Genomic DNA, 15,910 nt, shown 5'->3' on the forward strand with positions numbered 1-15,910 from the left:
ACTATATCTATCATATTCTGAGCCATATATGTTGCTGTATGTACTTTTCCTTTTCTCATCTAAGAATTCCTGAAAAATGGTTATTGCAGTATTCTATTTGATAAAACCATTAAGATCATAATTCCAGGGCCCAGAGAGGAGGATATTCTGATAGCAGAAGAAATCTTGGCTTCTGGCAAATCCCTTTTTTATTCTTAAAATAGACTAATTCTTTAAACTGGGTTTATTATCTTTGTGTTTGGAAGACACAGCTAAATCCTGGAACATGGATATCTTCCGAAGAAGCACAGATATGAGGCGAGAGGCCCTGGACCCAGAGATGAGGCTCCAGAATAGCCATGCACCCCATGATCATATGCAGGGTACGGGACCAGACTGCTCTGTAGCCAATGGAAGAAAGCTCTGTGTAAAGATGCAGGCTGCTTGGGAGGTTGAGATGAAGCAAGTGGATCTATTTCCCCGGCAGCTTGAAACCATCTTTTAGACAAGTTCAAAGTCTCCCTGCTCTCTGAAATCTCCAGCCTGCCTATGCAGGACTAATTGCGGTCTCTCTCCATCCACTGCTCCTTGTGTATATGTTTATCCCAGCCCATTACAATTAGTTCTGTATACATCTGTATACAGATGTCTTCCCCAAAAGCCATTTTCCTCACAAGACTCTATGGGTGTATGGGCAGCCCCTGAATCTTATTCATGTTCTATCCTTGATACCTTCTATAATCTTGGTGCAATGTCTGGCACCAGGGAAATATCTGATAAACATTTGCTAATAATAATAGTAACAGTACTATACACTCTATTACTAATAAGTATTACTCTACTTATTAAATGCTTATGGTTGAATGTGCACAAAGCCCCGTGAGGTGCCTAATGATTTCTACTTTATGGAGGAGAAAGCAGAGTCACAAACAAAACACCCTGATCAGACCTCCACACTGGTCAGTGGCAGAGACAGTGTTCAAACCTGGGCAGCCTGGTGCCAGAACTTGCCCATTAACCACTTCTCCCTCCTTTTAAATGGATAAAAGATCCTTGACTTTTTGCTAAGATGAAGAGTAATGAAGCATAGTTCGGAAGGAAGGAATTCACGGTTGTAGTAGACAAATGGGATTTTTATCTCCTTGCCTTTTGTGGTTGCTGTTAAAAGACCCCCAAATCCTATTTCAGTTCTTAGATACTAGGGAGACAAACAGAGGCAATTTAGAGATTTCATAGCTGAGGTCAGGAAACAAAGGCCCTTCAAGAGTCTCCTTCGCTCAGAAACCTGACTCTGGCTCAGCCACCAAGATGGCTGGGGGCCTTGGGATGGCAGTCATTTCGGGGGCTGCATCCCCGGGCCCTCTGAATCGCTGCGGCTCTGCTATCATCAGCCTCCTGTAGTCCGCCCATCAAGAAAAGGCACCAAGTGTCATGACACTTCAGCTTTGTTCCCGAGGCTCATTAGGACAGAGCCGGGGGATGAATGGAACGAACGGCCGCGTCTTTGTGAATGCTTAATGCGAAAATTGCCTCCACTGTGCCCCTTCGTGCTGGGCTGTGCGGAGATGCAGATGATCAAACCGGGAACCTGGCCTTGGGCTGAGCGGCGGCGGCGCGGGCCTGAAAAGAAATGTTCGCTTTCATTCATGGCTGCCTCTCAGCCCCAGCAAACCATGACTCACGTCTTATTCCCTATAGCCGTGTGTGTTTGGACCTCCAATTCATCCGTCTGACGCCACTCTGGAGTCGAGGCAGCCTGTGCCAGAAGCGGCCTCCCAGAAGAAACCCCACCTCCGCCGGCTGGAGAGCGGAACTGGCTTCCAGCGTTTACGCAAACACTTGCGTTTCTGCTCTTCCTTCTAATTGAGGCGAGGTTGCAAATGACTTGCCTCGCAGCAGCGTCCAGAAAATCAATTCTAATCACATTGATATAAAGGAAACGATTTTTTTTTTTTTTTTTTTGCTTGGTTACCGCTTTAAAATTCAGGTATGGCAAGCTCGGTGAATTCTCAGGGGCTGGGAGATGAATAATAATCAAGGCAGCCCAGCTGCAGAAAGCTTCAAACTTTCCAGGGCATTTCTGCTACTGTTATATAACTGGATTCTTGCAGCAACTGTCTGAGGCCCACATCTTAGGTAATAGGACCCTCACTTGACAAATGAGGAAACCGAGGCCCAGAGAGGTTGAGTGATTTGCCTGAGGTCACACAGCTAGACAGAAGCTTGGCATTCTATCTTCTGCCACCTGTAACTGCTGCTGTCGAATTTTTTCTTAGGCAAGTTTGACTGTGGAACTGAAACATTTTTAATATTAAGAATTTTTTTTTTTTTTTTGGTCATTGAATATAACATTCTTGGAGATGGGAAGAGAAGTAGGATGATGTGACTCTATAGCCAGTAGTTCTGGACCCCAAAATGAAAATTAAACCTCACTGAAGGCTCAGACAGTAAAGAATCCACCTGCAATGCAGGAGACCTGGGTTTGATCCCTGTGTTGGGAAGATTCCCTGGAGGAGGGCATGGCATCCCACTCCAGTATTGTTGCCTGGAGAATCTCCATGGTCCGAGGAGCCTGGTGGGCTACAGTCCATGGGGTCACAAAAAGCCAGACACAACTGGACATCTAAGCACACAGCACAAGGTTAAACAACAGTGTAACACAAAATTTCCCCCCAAAATTGTCAATCAAATAATTAATTTTGCTATCTCTAAGCATTATCAATACTATTACCTTCTTGGTATGTATTTTCTATATTTAAGAAAACATAGGTATTTCCCTAAGTCCAGTGGCTAATACTCCATGCTCTCAATGCAGGGTACCCAGGTTCAAACCCAGATTGGGGAACTAGATCCCATATGCCCCAAGTAAGAGTTCACATACCACAACTAAAAAAGGAAATTCACATGCTGCAACTAAAAAGTTTGCATGCTGCAACTGAAGATCCCATATGCTGTAACCAAAAAAAAAAAAAAAAAAAAAAAAGAAAAAGAGAAAAAAACCCTACATGCTTCAACTAAAAAAGATTCCTTATACAACAAAGATCAAAGAAGACCTGGCACAGCCAAATAAATAAAATAAATATTACACAGAAAAACGTGTTCTGTAAATGCTTCTTTTGTTAAACTAAATATAAGGAGGTCTGTATCACTGCCTCAACTTGAAAAATTTATCACCTATATAAACAGGAGGCAACCTAAACCATAATGCAATAAAAATACAAAGTTGTTAACAAATCTTGGTAGATCCTGCAACTTACAGACAGCTCTAAGCCTGAGACCAAAAAGGAAGATTTTCAAGTGTTAGAAAACTGTTAAAAACATGCTAGCCCCCAACTGAAATTGTCTTCTTTATGTAACCAAGAAAACTGTGACATTGTGCAAGGAATACATTTCAGACTATGAAATGCAGTGTTACTTGATGCTATGTCTACATCTGGCATCAAATCACTTCTTATAGTGCTGTGGATATTGCCTCTATACATTGGGAAACACAGATGCATCTGATTGGCTTCTTGGAGAACAGGAGTCCCAGGAAAAAGCAGGACAAGAGCCTCACTGCAAATTCATCTCATCATTTTTGTCTGGGTACGACTGTGACCGTAGGGTATAGACATTCAAGTTATAATGATGTCCCAAAACAGTTGATTTCAATAGTTGTATCAGTCAGGACAGGCTAGGTTATATGTGGTAACAATAAATACTGCATTACAACTATAGTAAGTACTAACTGGGAGAAATATGTGGTCCATGAGAGAATAGTTTGCTAAGAGTTACCCAGGTGATGCCAATATTGCTGATCTGGACTGCATTTTGAAAATCACTGCTGTACCATGTATTTTATATCCCCCCACTTACAGTGTAAATAACTTCAAAATAGTTAGATGTTTCAACTTGTGTGCTAATTTCTGGACAAAAATATGCAAGAGAAAAAACTGGATTCAAGGAGAACATTTTAGGTTTTCAGCTCTTACCTCATGTTATATATGCAAGTGCCCTACCTCCAGAACTGATATATTCGTTTTATCAAAACAGCTCTCTAGAATCCATGCAAAGGCTAAGTGAACTGTGAAAGTCATCTGGTATGTCAGTGGGAGCCCCAGACCTGAAGTGCTAAACTTAACCATAAAGATGCTGAACTTTGATCTTCAAGATTCTCCTACATCTTTCTGGATTTCTTACTAAAAGGAGGCGTAGGAGTATGAAGTTGGGTTGTTTCCAAACAGAAAATATCCTTATTAAAGTATTTGCATGTAAATACTAAAAATGTTGATTCATAAAACAATTGTGGCAGGAAAATTTGAAAGATTAAGACATACAGTGTTGTTTTAGGCAAAGTAATTAACTTCTAGCACACTAACTTTGTTCTCCCAAAGCCCACTGAAAGAGCAGATGCTCAAACATGCATAGTATTAGACTTAAGAGAATGGCACTTTCTCTTCCTATGAGCACCAGATGGCTTCAGAATCCAAAGGCAATGGAGAAGAAAGCCTAAATTTATTTGGTTTAAGTGGTTCTCACTGAGGGTTTATGAGAAAGATCATATTTTAGTACTTAGTAGACAAATGCAAAAGTAGTTTCACAGCTGATCTTCATTTCACAAAGAAAAGAGATATTGGGTTCAAGGGTTAGAAGGGATCTTAAATGTTATCTAATCCATACGGGGCCACCAGTAATTCCTAAGAGGAGCAAAAATGTTACAAAGAATAAACAGATACTGGAATTATAAGTAGTTTGGTTTTCTTTATGTGAAATTTAAAATTTTAACTCAGGTACTAGGAAAATGTTTTACAAAATAAGGGAAACAGTAGAAAAAAATAAAGTGTTTCTATAACGAAAAAATTTTTTTCTTAAAAAATTTTTTAAACATAATTTTCTGGAAGTGCCTGAAGCTCTAACAAATAAAGGCAGCTTGTTTGCATAAGGATACTTTGAGAGGATTAAACATTTTCAAAATGGAATATTTGAAGCTTTGACAGTAGGCATGAGAAAATGTTAGTTCAGTTCAACACAACTTATTTTTGGCCAGCCATTGTCCAAGGCCTCCTAGCACCAAATGAATGTCATCTGAAAAACTAGGTAGTTATATTATTAAGTAGTTACAGTATTAATATGAATACAGTATGAAGTTTCTGATTTATACATTCTCTGACAAGCTCTGCTTTTGCAAGGGAAGTAGAAAAATATTTTGCTCTTCTTTGATAGTGAGTTTTCTTTTAAAAGTCATCTTATGTCATGAAGGAACATTTATTGTTTTATTGTAATAAAATATAATTTATTGTAGCAAAGTATAATAATAAATAAATTGTGATGAAATCCAATTGTAGTAAATTAGAACTTATTGCAATACATTGTACTATAATTAGAAGAGTTTAGGTAAATTTTGGAAGCAACACATGAGGGAGGTAAAGCATCAACAAGAAGTATGAAGAAGGAAAGCAGGAAGGAGGGAAGAGAGGAAAACAGGTGACGAATGAGCAATGAAAAGGATCCCAGGCCTTGAGGGGCTCGGGGAAGACAGTACAGACAACCTCTGTCCCCCAGCAAATGCTGGAGGACCTCAGGTCACATATGCTGCAGACTGGTTGTTACTCAGTTGCCACATTGTGTCCGACTCTGCAACCCAATGGATTGCATCATGCCAGGCTTCTCTGTCCCTCACCATCTCCCAGAGTTTGCCCTCCTTCATGGATCATTGCCTTGTCATGGCAAAGGGGCTTGCCTAACTCAGTGAAGTTATGAGCCATGCCGTGCAGGGCCACTCAAGACAGACGGGTCATAGTGGAGAGTTCTGACAAAATGTGATCCCCTGGAGGAGGGGATAGCAAACCACTCCAGTGAACTTGCTGTGAGAACTCCAAGAACTGCATAAAATAAGGCTGCAGACAGGATTCTCCATGAAAATCTTGTTTTCCGAGAGAGAGTGATAAGGGAGGAAGTTAGAGTCAAGAAAGAGGGGAGAGAAAGAGAAGAAAGAAGATGTATCAGCCTTCTGGATCTTAATTGCTTTCATATAAATTGAAACAAAATGAGAAGTGTAATGGAGTGGAAGAGACATTTCAAATTGAAGGATTACTAAGGTAGAGAATTGCATGTACAAATGATAGGAAAATCAGAATCTGGTCTAAATTAAATATGAAATTAAATAACAAAGGACAAAATGACTAAGATTTAAGAAAATCTGATCGTAAAAAAGGAATGAGTCCCTTCTAATTACTTAGATTTAAGTTGTGAATGATTAGCTTGATCTTAAGAGCACCACGGTGAGGATGCAAGCTAATTTAGTAAAAACCATTATCATACACAGTACATAATTATTTTAAAAATGTCCAAGATATAGAGCTTTGCTTCTTGGAGGCAATGATAATTGGCAATTTAGACCTAACAGAAAATTAAAATTTTGTGAGGAATGTTCAAAATGATCTTACTTCAAGCTTAGTGATAAAAAGATTTATAGGTTATCTCTACTATATTATACATGCTCTAAAAGATTTCACATCAACAAGAAATTTGCTTTCTCTATGTATATTGCTTTTTTACTTCTTTTCCAAATAGATTTCTATTAGACAATATAGTTCCCTTTAAAACAAATAACTACTGGCAAAAAAATTAATGACTTTTGGAGATATATTAAGTATAACTCATTGAAAAATCCATAAAACACAGGCCACTGAATAGAATTTTCCAAATTCAGTAACTACTCTCTTGTTTGGAAGACATTATAATATGCCCCATAGCATCAAGAAGGTGATCTAATGTCGACTCTTGTTTTCCATATTTGCTGCCCCAAATAGAAGTCTGGACCTGTACCACCTGAGTAGTGACCAGGAAAAACAACTGACACAACCCCTGAGAATTTTGTCAAAGTGATTTTATTCTAGACATGGATCTTTCATTATTAGATCCAAGCCATAGTCATTTCTGTATTCCTATCACCTAGCTAAAGTGCCCAAATCATGGTCTTTATTATGGATATACCTTTGGAAAGAACTAGGTTCAAATCTTACCTCTACCAATTATGAGAGAGGAATCAGTGGCCAAATGAGTTATTTCTGAGATTCAGTTTCTTCAACTGTAAAATGGAGACAAATAGAGCTACCTATTATAGTTGACAAGAGGGTTAAATTAGATTGCCAAAACTCCAAGCACAGTGCCTGGAACATAATGGAACTCAGTAAATGGTAAGTGTTTATCACAGTTTTATATAGTGGAAAGGAATTCAGTTACTCACAAATGGCTCATTGTTCTCCCACACCTTTAGCTGATAAAGCCAGTCCATCCCACTTGTTGCCTCCTGACATCTCACTTCTACTTGGAGTTTTTGAATGAGGTTTTATATGGATTTTTGATAATTAAAGACATTCTCAGCAAAGAGTTTGATTATGGGATCTTAGAAGAACTATAGCTTCTGATCCTTGCCAAAACGTTTAGTTTCACAAATATGCACTAGCTGATAAAGAGTGACTTCCACGAGGGTTGTTAAGACCTCTATTGAATCAAGTCAACCCTTTAAGAGTAATCTTGTGGAATTTTCTGATGCTGTGTTGACATTGGTTAGTTTAACTGACCACACAGAAGTACTGGAAGGTAAATTAGGTGAAACTCAGAGTGGTTTATCTTTGTCAGGATTTAAGAAAATGTTATGTGTGCAAAGCTAGCAAAGATATCTGCAAATGAATTTACTTTATTGGGATGCACTTGAGAAATGAGATTTGTTAACTCAGGTCTCATCAACTTAGCACTTAACCTTAATGGTGCTAAAAACCTGTTATGAGGCATAAATAGATTAGAGAAATTGGCCATAGGACTCCAGTCTAAGCCTGTATGAGTTCCACATCAATCCACAGATGACCAGTCATCAGGAATCAAATATCTTAACCAGGAGATCAAAGAGAGAAAATCAAGGGCTATTTTTCTCAAGATTATTTTTTTCCTAAGGTTTTAAACTATTTTTGTTTCCTCAAGGAGTTCAAGAGTATTGTGGTTTACCTAGAATCATTAGAAATCATCAAGTCAAACTTGATAATGGAAACCTCAGCTCAGGCTTCTTTTCCTAGAACCCTTCCCATCCAAGATTTCTAGACTGAACAATGCTCCCTATTGTCTCTGCTGGCTGACATCTTTCTTCGTGCTTTTCAATTTATATCAAATAAAAATAATCTGTTGTCTCTTATCCTAAAATAAAAACAATCTGTCTCTTATCCCCACTAGACCAATATATATATTGGGTTGGCCAAAAAGGTTGGTTGTTCAGGTTACTCCATAACATCTTATAGAAAAACCAAATAAGCTTCTTGGCCTACCTAACATATACATATGCATAGATACATGCAGATACTATTCATCTTTGTATCTGGCACTTAGTAGGCATTACAACTTACTGAATGAATAAATCAATGGCTAATCATTCTTTTAACAGAGACAAAAGGGATCTCTTATATAGCAAGATTCTTTTATATAAAGTTCATTTCGAAATATATGGTTTTTAGGAAAATCATATCTTTAATAAAATGAAGTTAAAAATTTAGACTTATATAAATTATAAACTATATAATCAGGTTACTTGATAAAGCACAACAACGGTTATGACTACAATTCTGAGAGGTTGGAAGTTAAATATTAATACCATATTATTCCTTGAATTGGTCATATTTATGGAATGTATTTGATTCACCTGATTCAACTGGAGGAAGAAAATATTTATAGTATAACTTCCTTTCAGTTACAAACAAATTACAGTTGCACATGAGTCACACTTATCTCAAACAGTAATTTTTTTCTTTTTTTATTGAAAGTATTCTCAACTTCTGAGCTTCCCTTTTTGACATCCAATGTTGTAAAAGATGCCAACAGATTCATATAGAATTATCAACTATTAGACCTGAGTCCTTAGAAATACATACTTCAAAATTATACTGAAGTCGTAGACTAAAATCCTAACTCATTAGCGTCTTGAGGTCGACTCACATAAAAAAAAAGAATACTTTTTTTTATTCAAATAAGCATGATTTTAAAAACAATGCTTCTTGTGGTTATGATATGAAATACGACTTCGTATTCATAACGTGTATTCTGTTCCTCTTCGAGCATACTGAGGAATGTTCATGTAATTTCTTTGTGGCCACCGAAGGAAAAAAAAAGTCCTTATCTGTAAAACTTTCTTTTAACAACGATGACAACAACAACAATAGCAACAGGAAACCCTTATCACAAGCTGTTTGGACACAGATGAGATTATATTGCAATTAGCCACGTCTATCCGACGAATTTTTCTAAGGAAAATTGTGCAGAGCATTTTATTTCAAGCCTCAAAGATTTTGTTAAAAGAAAGGGAACTGCAGTTTTTGCCACAGAAAGACAGGTGGCGTAAGCATGCAATTTTTTTTTTTTTTTTTTTTTAAATCTATAAAGTGATTATTTTCTCTCGGGTTCTTTGAAAAACCTCGCCTGTGCTCCGGTTTGTGGCTGAGCGGGTGACGTCACTGTGGCAGTGCGGAGTCAGGCGCGGCGGCTCTCTATAAGCCGAGGAGCTGTCCGGGTGCTGAAACGGTCCGAGCCGCTCAAGCCGCGGACCTGGAGGAATATGCTGTGGACTTCCTCTGCCATATAAATAAGAGGTAAGACTGCTTTTCCCTTCTACTTACTGGAAAGTTCTAAATTGCGTATTCTCTCCTTAATTCCCAGCTAAGAAGAAAGAGACCATTTGGCAAGCTTATTTCTTTAGAATAACTGAACGGCAACCTGCTGCTCATCTGGCAACCTAAGGACACTGTATATATGTACATATATATGCATGACTGCATCTGTGATTTACACTGCTTGCTGTCAGGTATTTATTAACCGTTGTGTTATTTAGATAATCATATATAACAACATGAAAAAGTTAAGGATATTTGTGTCAATACACATTATTAATGCAAAGTTAACCAAGCCTGACATTTTGTTTCTTTCCTTAGTTTCTTGTTTCTTCCCCTAAGGACCAGATACAAGGGCAGGGATATAATTTATATACTTAATATTCTTAACAGTAGGTGTCCGATGATTCAAAGGCTGTTAAACATGTTCATGATAGATGCAACCAATTTTGGAGCTAGGTTAGTTAGTTAGTTTGTTTTTTTCTTTGACATTTACTTTGCAAGATCTCAAATTTAACTAACTGTATAAAATTATTTTCTCAACTGGTATACTCTGAAAGGGCTTACATTATTGTTTACTAATTTTGGTCCTAGCAAAGTAAGACTAGAATGAGCTTCTTCGTTTATTCAGAGGGAAATACTATCCTGGTTTCTAGGTTGGATATGACCATGGATTACAAAGAGATAACTGAAATGTATGAGGAAACATTTATAACCATATAAATTGTTTATTATTATGCTTCGGTTGAAAGAGGTTGTACAATATTTTGCTAAATATTTTGAATGGGACAAGTGTTTCTTTTTCCTGTATCCTAACTAATTGAATTGCTCAAATTTGATACATCCAGTTGCATTTGTCAATGCTCTAGTATAATTTCAATAGAAAAGACATTTTAAATGATGAGGTTTTTTGGTTTAAACTCTACATAGAACACCAGAACTGTTAAAACCACCTTCACTATTTAGAGGAGCTGCTATCAGCTCATCTAAAAAAAATCCCTTGAGCCTTAGTCAAAGGCAATAACTATGTCACCCAAACTGAGTCTGAGTAAATGATCAAATGGTAGCTCTTATTTGGCCTGTGGTTTAAATAACTGCATTGAATATTCTTCCCCAACACCACAGCAAAGTTCACCTACAAACTAATGATTTTAAAGATCAGCACATAACCTAGCATATAACTGGGTTAAGGATACTTCAGGGTAATGGTTTCAAAGAAAATAAGTTCACTAAGATTCTTAAAATTGCTAGTCCAAATGCCAATGTGGAAAATTGATTTTCAAATCTAAACTAATCCTGAAAAAATATAAAGAAGAATGCATAATGTACTTTTATTTAAGCCTAGTAAGTCATGAATACAATTTCCTCTAGTAAACATTGATTCATAGTAAGTATTTTAGAAATTTTCTCTGACATGCCTTTAAAGATTTTACTTTCAGTAAATTAAGTAGCTAAATTAGTGTAAGTAAGTGCATATTTTAATAATTAATTTAAATAATCATTTTAATAAATTGTACTAAAGAAATTTCTGTAAGTACAACAGCGTTAGATTCTAAAAACTGAAAATATTACTTAAATACCAATATGATCTTGTGAACAATGATATTTTCTACAATTGATGTCTAAGTTAACAGATAATGATATCCAACAACTTAACTTATACATCACAAAACCATAATTCAGTTAAGAGCAAACTTATAAAATTCCTTTACTTTATTTGTAACAAAATTGCACATATTAAAATAGATTTCAATGTTAGCAATGCCAAATGTAAAATATGTAAAAACCAATCCTCTTGGTAATTTATACAAGTGACTATAAGGCCTTGAAGTAAAAGAATGAATGAAAAATTTTAAGCGGAAGAATTCAACACACTGTATGCATTTTTCTAAGTTGGGAATTACATAGTGATTATTTTAAAATTTTCTAACAGAATGAGTCATTTGAGATTTCATAGGTCCACACCCAAATAGACACAGACCTAAGTCAAGCTGAATCTGAACACTTACAAGTTCAGAAATAGACTGGTTCAGAAAACTTATGTTCTCTCTGTAGCATCTGTTATTATTTACTATATCTCTTGAGGGCTGAGGAAAAATATAATCATGATTGCATTTTACAAGACAGTCACAGTAAAATTATTAGAAGAAGTATGGAGCACAGATGTTTTGAAACAGTTTATATTTTGGTACATTGGTACATTTACATTGAAATAAATATCACTGGATATCATGGATGTTTTTTCAATTCTGACTATTGTGCTTGTGTATCCCAATAGTACCATGTGTGCTATTACATGTCAATCAGGATGAATGATTATAAAATACCAGACTTCTAAATTCAGTATTTTGGGATTCATTGAGTAAATAAATACTGCTTTGGGGATATTAAAAAGAAAAAACTTTGTTAAGTTTGCCTACTAGCTTGGACTTGAGAAGACCCATATTCTGGAGGTCATTAAGGTACAGACTTTTGAAAATTAATAATATAATTTAGTATCAGACTAAAGGACAAGTTATTTCTGAAAATATATATGAATGAGACTCATCCACAGGAGAATTCAGTATGATTAACATTAACATGGAATATCACTTCATCTTATATAGTAATGTTGTGTTTCTACAACAAATTAGATGGACAAGTCAGGAATTAAACCACATGGTTTATGATAAGGATATGATCCTGTGTGTGTGTCTGTGCATGTTTTAAATTGAGCCATCTAATTTTTCTGCCAGTGATTTCAATATAAATGCTGTACAAATAACTAAAACTCATCTTGGAAAATCTTTATTTAACAGAAATAATGCATACTAAACAATACATGTCTTATAAGTTAAAAAATCATACTTGAGAAACCTCATATCAGTGTTTTTGCTATTATTTTAACCAAAAAAAAAATGCCATACAAATTTGATGCAAAATGGGTAACAATTTTGCTAAAGATTCCTGTGGTTAGTTTGTGAGGATTGTGTATGAAACATTTATAGTTTTCAAAAAGAATCATCCTAAATTAATGTAGAGTAATCTCTACTGTGTTCTTTTCCCCCCTCAATGGTTAATTACTTTTTTTGCTATAGAGTCTACTAGTCAGTTTCACTTGTGTTAACTCATGTTTTCTATGCTTTAAGGAAATCTTTCAAACATGGCAGAAGCTAAGACTCACTGGCTTGGAGCAGTCCTGTCTCTCATCCCTTTAATTTTCCTCCTCTCTGAAGCTGACGCTGCTTCATTTCAGAGAAACCAGCTGCTTCAGAAGGAACCAGATCTCAGATTGGAAAATGTCCAAAGGTTTCCCAGTCCTGAAATGATCAGGGCTTTGGAGTACATAGAGAAGCTCCGACAACAAGCTCACAAAGAAGAAAGCAGCCCAGACTACAACCCCTACCAAGGTGTTTCTCTTCCCCTTCAGCAAAAAGAAAACGGTGACTTGCCAGAAAGTTCAAGGGATTCCCTGAGTGAAGATGAATGGATGAAGATAATAGCTGAAGCTTTGAGACAGGCTGAAAATGAGCCCCAGTCTGCCCCAAAGGAAAACAGGCCTTATACTTTGAATTCAGAAAAGAACTTTCCAATGGACATGCCTGATGATTATGAGACTCAACAGTGGGCAGAGAGAAAGCTCAAGCACATGAGATTCCCTCCTATGTATGAAGAGAATTCCAGGGACAACCCCTTCAAACGCACAAATGAAATAGTGGAGGAACAATATACTCCTCAAAATCTTGCTACATTGGAATCTGTCTTCCAAGAGCTGGGGAAACTGACGGGACCAAACAACCAGAAGCGTGAGAGGGCTGATGAGGAGCAAAAACTTTACACAGACGATGAAGATGATATCTACAAGGCTAATAACATTGCCTATGAAGATGTGGTTGGGGGAGAAGACTGGAACCCAGTAGAGGAAAAAATAGAGAGTCAAACTCAGGAAGAGGCAAGAGACAGCAAAGAGAATGCAGACAAAGCTGAGCAAATCAATGACGAAATGAAGCGTTCCGGGCAGCTGGGCCTCCAAGATGAAGATCTCCGGAAAGAGAGTAAAGACCAACTCTCAGATGATGTCTCCAAAGTAATTGCCTATCTGAAAAGGTTAGTGAATGCTGCGGGAAGTGGGAGGTCCCAGAATGGGCAAACTGGGGAAAGAGCAACCAGGCTCTTTGAGAAACCACTTGATCCTCAATCTATTTATCAGCTGATTGAAATCTCAAGGAATTTACAGATACCCCCTGAAGACTTAATTGACATGCTCAAAACTGGAGAGAAGCCAGCAGAACCAGAGCAGGAGCTTGAGATTCCTGTTGAACCTGAAGACATCTCAGAGGTTGACTTAGACCATCCAGATCTGTTCCAAAATAAGATGCTCTCCAAGAATGGCTACCCCAAAACACCTGGTCGTCCTGTGGCAGAGGCCCTACCGGATGGGCTCAGTGTGGAGGACATTCTAAATCTTTTAGGGATGGAGAGTGCTGGAAATCCAAAGCCTCCATATTTTCCCAATCAGTATAACCGAGAGAAAGTTCTGTCAAGACTGCCCTATGGTCCTGGAAGATCTAAAGCTAACCAGCTCCCCAAAGCTGTCTGGATGCCAGATGTTGAAAACAGACAGATGGCATATGAGAACCTGAATGACAAGGATCAAGAATTAGGAGAGTACTTGGCCAGGATGCTGGTTAAATACCCTGAGATCATGAATGCCAACCCCGTGAAGCGAGTTCCCAGTCAAGGCTCAACTGAAGATGATCGGCAGGACGAGAACCAAATCGAGCAGGCCCTCAAAGAGCATTTGAGTCAACACAGCTCTCAGGAGACTGACAAACTGGCCTCGGTAAGCAAAAGGCTCCCTGTAGGGACCCCGAAGAGTGATGATACCCCCAACAGACCGTACTTGGATGAAGATCTGTTAGTGAAAGTGCTGGAATACCTCAACCAAGAAAAGGCAGAAAAGGGAAGGGAGCACATTGCTAAGAGAGCAATGGAAAATATGTAAGCAGCTTTCACTGATTACCCTATTTTCACTCCTCCCATCCCAAGCAAACCCCAATATTTCTCTTTAGTGTGTTGACTTCTCTCTTGTTAACACTGTAATACCTTTAAATGCTGTACAGGCGGATGATTCCATTTCACTGGAGCACCTGCTTCACTTACTCTGAACTGTTCTCTTGTGTATGGGTATGTGTAAATGTTATGATTTCTGAATAAAAATATTAATCATAGCCCTAATTCAAGAAAGATATCTATGATAGTGTTTAATAGTGTATCTAATAGCCGTGGCATTGTTGATGCTCACTTATGATAAAGAGTGTCCTATAAGTCCCTTGAAAGTTTTTAATATTTACTGAATTATTTTGTTACTGTCTGTAGTGTTTTGTGGAGTACTGGAGCAAAAAAAATAAAGCATTATAAATATATAGTTTTACTTATAAGGCCTTTTCTATTGTGTGTTTTATTGTTGCTTAATAAATGTTATTTCTGGACAACTGTGGGTTATTCATTCTGGAAATCCAGAGGCAATGGATGTGGATCAAGAAGTATGGAGCTAAAAGAGAAAATTATTTCCTTCCACAGTCAATCCAGGTAAGAAATAATGAATGGAAATACATGATCACATTATACATTTGTAGAATGCAATATCCTCTAGCAGCTCACTACCTAGAGCTTGCCTTTAGTTTTTTTTGTGATTATGGAATAATTTATATTTAAACCTTTTACCCTTGACTTTTGTAAATAAAAACATTTAAGTCTTCCATAACCAGCACTGAAAAAGAAGTGATGGGTATAGGGCAATTGGAAAGAACTAGACTTGGAAGCAATCTACCTATTTTCAGGTTACCCTGCTTCCCAGAAGATAAAACTGCTATGCTTTTATATGGTGTGAGAGGGGCCAGAGGACCCCCAGACTGAATGTTAGGTAAGTCAACAGCACAGGCTTAGTGGAGAATACATCAGCTGCCCTCTCTCTGGTCCATGGGTTGGAGAGAATCCTGAGTGGGCAAGGCTGTAGAGAATTGTTATAATGTGCATCACTTCAGGGGTTGATGCTATCAGCATCCTGACATATCAACAGGGAATCAACAACAGCAGCAGCGAGAAAATGTACAGAGCAACAGAACAACAGTGCTCATAAAAAACCAGGGAAATAAATCGTAGTTATTATTTACTGAATATTTATTGTGCACTGGGCACAACACTAAACACTTTACCCCATTCAATCTGTGCTGTATCACTGTCAAGGGCCTCTTATTATCCCCTTTTACATCAGAAAAAGCAAAACTCAGAAAGGTTAAATAATTGCCCCCAAGTCA

The 15,910-nt window shown here is 37.5% G+C and overlaps 1 protein-coding gene across 1 annotated transcript; it reads left to right on the forward strand.

Annotated features, from left to right (window-relative positions):
• Positions 1-9,472: 9,472 nt before the first annotated feature.
• SCG2 (secretogranin II) lies at positions 9,473-15,021 on the forward strand. The gene is made up of 2 exons (XM_061147896.1): positions 9,473-9,593; positions 12,740-15,021. The coding sequence occupies exon 2, from the start codon at positions 12,754-12,756 to the stop codon at positions 14,593-14,595; it is 1,842 nt and encodes a 613-aa protein (XP_061003879.1). The 5' UTR covers positions 9,473-9,593; positions 12,740-12,753; the 3' UTR covers positions 14,596-15,021.
• Positions 15,022-15,910: the final 889 nt, after the last annotated feature.

The sequence above is a fragment of the Dama dama genome, chromosome 8, assembly GCF_033118175.1.
Source record: "Dama dama isolate Ldn47 chromosome 8, ASM3311817v1, whole genome shotgun sequence".
In the NCBI taxonomy this organism is placed as follows: Eukaryota; Metazoa; Chordata; class Mammalia; order Artiodactyla; family Cervidae; genus Dama; species Dama dama.

Excerpts from the sequence above, each read along its gene's own strand:
- SCG2 (XM_061147896.1), top strand. The coding sequence starts at position 12,754 with ATGGCAGAAGCTAAGACTCACTGGCTTGGAGCAGTCCTGTCTCTCATC.